Genomic DNA, 4,557 nt, shown 5'->3' with positions numbered 1-4,557 from the left:
TAATTCTTAATGTAAATAAAAATTAATTAACATTAAAAATTTGGCAATATTTAATAACATAGGTTATTCAATAATTAATTCTTGCCAAATTTGATATTTTCCTTCTATAAAATGAATAACATAATTAAATTTAAGAACATATTTGTTGTGTTTCCATATTAGTTATTGTGAAAATTAATTCAATCCAACTACTTTTAATTCAAGTTAAAAATAAACTCTTGCTAAAATTTATTCAAGTTAGGAATTAATATGTATTTTTAATTCACATTAAAATTATTTTTCCAAAATTAATTAGTTAAATCAATAATAATCTGAAAAAATTATCAAGAAATTATTAATAGTTGTATTGTGTAATTTTCATTTTATGTTTGAGCAATTATATGACAACTTTTAGGATATGAAAAATGCATGCCAAATGAATTTTTTACGTTGCCACGTCAACAACTTACCATAATTGGTTGAATAGAAGGCAACCGAATTAAACTTAAATTGCACCAAATTAAAATTCATGTATACAATTACACATTAAATCAATGTTAATGTATAATTGGATCAAACTTAATTTGCAACAGAATATAGGCCCAAATAGGTTGGACACTATTAGACTGTAGCCCAAGAAGAGTATTTATATTCTTGAAATATGGGCTAGGCCCGGGGATAGCAAACAAAATATAATTGTTTTTTCAATTTAAAAAAAATTAAAAACCCAAACCCTAAAATATCTCTGCGGGAGAGCATCAAACCTGAGTCAGTGTTTTTTCCTGTCTTCTTTTCATCTCTTTGTTTCAAAGACGGGAAACGAAGAAAAGCATAAAGTTAATGAAGTTAGGGGTTAGAAATGAAGAAGGAAAAATCCTGCTGAGTTCATTCTTGCCATCCAAACCAATTTCTGTCGGCTCAGTTCAAGCTTCACAAGTATCTGATGTAGAAAGAACCACACCTCCTTGGGCTGCTTCTGGTGGTACTCATCTTTTTCGGCCATCTCTTAGGGACATTCAGATGCAGCAGGTACGCGAAGTTACTGCACTCCTATATCTCCCTGTCTTTGCAGCATAAATGCATCCGTAACTTGTTTCATCATTTATAGTATTTTATCCGCATTTCCTCCTTGAATTACATTTTCATCCCATTCCATTCCATGCAATGCATCTTGAACTGCGTTATGCGGCTCATTTCCGCCATTTGCAGGACTCACTTCTTTTTCTTTCTTTCGGTCTGTTCAACTAAAAGCAGGAAAACAACTGCACAGTCTTTCTCACAGTCCAAAAACCAAAGTGAGTGGGTGTCCAACAGCTACTGGTCAAGATTCGCCATTGGATTCCCCTGCAATGAGTCGCTGGTTCAAACCCGAGGTTGAAGCAACTTCTTCTATTAGATCGATTCAGATTGAAGAGAGGGCTATGAAGGATCTCAAACGGTTCTACAGCAGTGTGTTAAAAACAAGTCGTAAGCTAAGAGGGCTAAATGACAAAGATATTTAGCTTTTTCCAGGTAGCACCAAGGATTTTCAATTTTTTTCCCCTTAGGTTAAATGTAAATTTGATTGTACGCATGTTATCTCTGTCTACTAACTTTTTTTCTTATTTTATGTCAGAGTAATTTGATATATAGAGTTTCTATTATAGTAGGAAGATGCTAAAATGTGCTTCAGCATTCAATAAAATTACGTTACTTTCAATCTTTTTTGTGTTGAATAACATCAAATGTTGATAGAATTTTTTTAGTATATCAACCTCAAGTTCCAATTATTAATTCAGCTCAAATTAACTTTCCAGAATAGAGTAGGATTAAATCTACATGTGATCAGATTTAGACTTGGAATTTAAACCTATGTTTTTTGTAAACTCTTTAATAACAAAACTAATATAAGAAAAAAAGAGAAATTCAAGATTAAATCTTAAAATTTTAACTTTAATCAGTGTTTTTTCCTGTCTTCTTTTCATCTCTTTGTTTCAAAGAGCGGGAAACGAAGAAAAGTGTAAAGTTAGGGGTTTTGTGTTTTACGATCAAAGACTGCTGTGAGAGTTAGGGTAGGTATTACGTTCATGCGTTATGCATTCTAAGCCTTTTAATTTGCTGAACAATGGGGCTGTCTGTGTAGGCAACTGCTGGTCTGAGGGCATTAGGAGGCGAGGCATCTGATAAAATTTTGCAATCGGTAATTTTATTTTTGGATACATGTTTGTTATGGCTACAGCATTTACTTTACCATTTCCTCAAGCTAGTGCAATTTAAATATGTATTTAGGTTAGGGAACTTTTGAAAAGTAGAAGCACCCTTAAATCCGAGGCAAATGGGGTCAAAATTCTGGACGGCTCTCAAGAAGGTTCTTATGAGTGGGTATGATATGCTGAATTTTCTTGTACTTTTATACTTTGCTTTTACTTTGCATACTGTAACTGGGGTTAGAGTATCTTGGCGGTCCCTATATTATAGCTAAAATGCAATTTAATCCTTGTATTATAGAACCGAGTAATTTAATAACATTTGATATAGGTGCAAACAAGTAAAATTGATAACAATATTGATGTAAAATTATTTAAATGCTGATGTGGACTTTTCTTCTCAAATCTTACAAAGTACACGAGTTGAAATCCGACAATATGTATGTTCTTTCATACTTATTTCTCCAATGTCAAACATGGAAAAGATTGAAGGACTCAATTCTGTAATATAATGGATTAAATTTTACTTTTGACTAAGTACAAGGACTGCTTGATATTTTAATCTTATAACTGGTCAACATGATCAGTCTTGCTTGAGATGTTTTCATGGTGGTGCCGGAGCCAATTGGAGAAATCCGAGGGGTTTCTCTGGGGTAACTTAGGGAAACTAGAATAAAGTATTTACATGCTGTTAGGGCTAGGATCTGTTGTAATTTTTCCTACTGATGGAGCCAATGGACCTAATTTGGACTTTCTTAACCTCCATCTTCTTTTATAGGTGACAATAAATTACCTACTAGGGAATTTGGGAAGGACATATCAAGACACAGTTGGCATGGTTGATCTTGGTGGTGGATCTGTTCAAATGGCGTATGCCATCTCCAAGAATGCTGCTTCAAGAGCTCCAAGTTTACCAGCTGGACAGGACAATTATGTAAATGAAATGTATCTCAAGGGATCAAAATATTACCTCTATGTACACAGGTACCCTCCATTTTAACAAAATAGGATTCTGTTAATGATTTGAAATTGAATATAAAGAGAAATCTTAATGGCTTGTGATTCCTTAAGCAGTCTTATCAGACAGGTCTCTATTCAGTCATTTGTATAATCTTTATATTTTAGTTATATACTTATGGCTTTCTTGTGTACAGTTATTTGCACTATGGCTTACTGGCAGCTCGAGCAGAAATTTTGAAGGCCACTGAAGATTCTGGCAACCCTTGCATCTTGGAGGGTTTTGATGGTATGTTTGAATTTCTTTGGTTGCAACCAACACTATAAAGTGCTGCTTTTTTTAAATATATATATATGTGTGTGTGTGTATTTGGGCTGCAAATGGCAGGCACGATTTATGAATTCAGTAACTAAGTTTATAGCTACGACGACTGAAAATGTGGTAATTGTCTGTATTTGCTTCCTACTGCTAACTGTATTCATCTCTCTATTCTGAAACTTTGAATGCACTGAATAATGGAATAGTTCGAATATTACCGGATTTAAGAGAAATTAATGTTTCTTTAACAATTATATTTGTTTGTTTGTTTTCATTTAATAGAAATTAATGCTTTGGATTTAGTCTAAAATCTCTCATTTCACCTTTTCCCACACTGTTGCTTAAATTTACTGCTGCAGCCTTGAGGAATCCCCAATCCCATCTCTATCACTCTCCATGCATTAATTCTTATAGCAATATCAAGGGTGGCAAGTTTAATTCACACATGACTTCTTTTGAACTGTTTATTTTTCAGGTTGACCAGCTAATTGGAAAAGATCATCTTTTCAAACGCAGTATTATTTTGATCAAGGCCTGGTGCTATTAGGAGAGCCGAATCCTTGGTGCACACCATGGCTTGATTTCTACATATGCATTAGAAACAATGATTTTATATATCATTAATGTCTTTCATTCATCCTTATTTTGTTCTTTTTGTATTTTGTTAGATTTCTGGTGTAGTATTATAAGTGCGGTATTTTGTTTGGCGGGATGTATTTATATCATAGATTATTCTTCTTCTCAATATTTTGATAATGAATTTTAATTTTTTTTATATTTTTAAGGACTTTTACAATGTTTTATAATATTTTATTTTTTTTATTTTTTGACCTTTAGCGGCGTTTGTGGGAAAAGCGCCGCTAAAGGCCCTGACCTTTAGCGGCGTTTGTGGGAAAAGCGTCGCTAAAGGCCCTGACCTTTAGCGGCGTTTTATGGAAAGCGCCGCTAAAGGTCTTGACCTTTAGCAGCGTTTGTGCGAAAGCGCTGCTAAAGGTCCTGACCTTTAGCGGCGTTTTCAAATAAATGTCGCAAAATTTAGCGGCGCCATTTGTAGTTGCGTTTTTTACGGCGTTTGCAAAAGCGCCGCTAATAGTTTTAGTGGAGCTTAAAAGCGCC

General features: G+C 33.9%; 1 protein-coding gene across 1 annotated transcript; it reads left to right on the top strand.

The window, feature by feature from the left end:
* The first annotated feature begins 682 nt into the window (after positions 1 to 682).
* LOC108477451 (apyrase 2-like) lies at positions 683 to 4,247 on the top strand. Its single transcript, XM_053028704.1, has 6 exons — positions 683 to 1,491; positions 2,102 to 2,158; positions 2,248 to 2,340; positions 2,944 to 3,149; positions 3,320 to 3,411; positions 3,917 to 4,247. The coding sequence occupies exons 1-6, from the start codon at positions 1,465 to 1,467 to the stop codon at positions 3,919 to 3,921; spliced, it is 480 nt and encodes a 159-aa protein (XP_052884664.1). The 5' UTR covers positions 683 to 1,464; the 3' UTR covers positions 3,922 to 4,247.
* Positions 4,248 to 4,557: the final 310 nt, after the last annotated feature.

This window comes from Gossypium arboreum, chromosome 5 (genome assembly GCF_025698485.1).
Source record: "Gossypium arboreum isolate Shixiya-1 chromosome 5, ASM2569848v2, whole genome shotgun sequence".
Classification (NCBI taxonomy): Eukaryota; Viridiplantae; Streptophyta; class Magnoliopsida; order Malvales; family Malvaceae; genus Gossypium; species Gossypium arboreum.
This window is presented reverse-complemented; position numbering and strand designations above follow the sequence as displayed.

Excerpts from the sequence above, each read along its gene's own strand:
- LOC108477451 (XM_053028704.1), top strand. The coding sequence starts at position 1,465 with ATGACAAAGATATTTAGCTTTTTCCAG. Across the intron at positions 1,492-2,101 it reads AGATATTTAGCTTTTTCCAG|GCAACTGCTGGTCTGAGGGC; the intron begins GTAGCACCAAGG and ends CTGTCTGTGTAG. Across the intron at positions 2,159-2,247 it reads CTGATAAAATTTTGCAATCG|GTTAGGGAACTTTTGAAAAG; the intron begins GTAATTTTATTT and ends ATATGTATTTAG.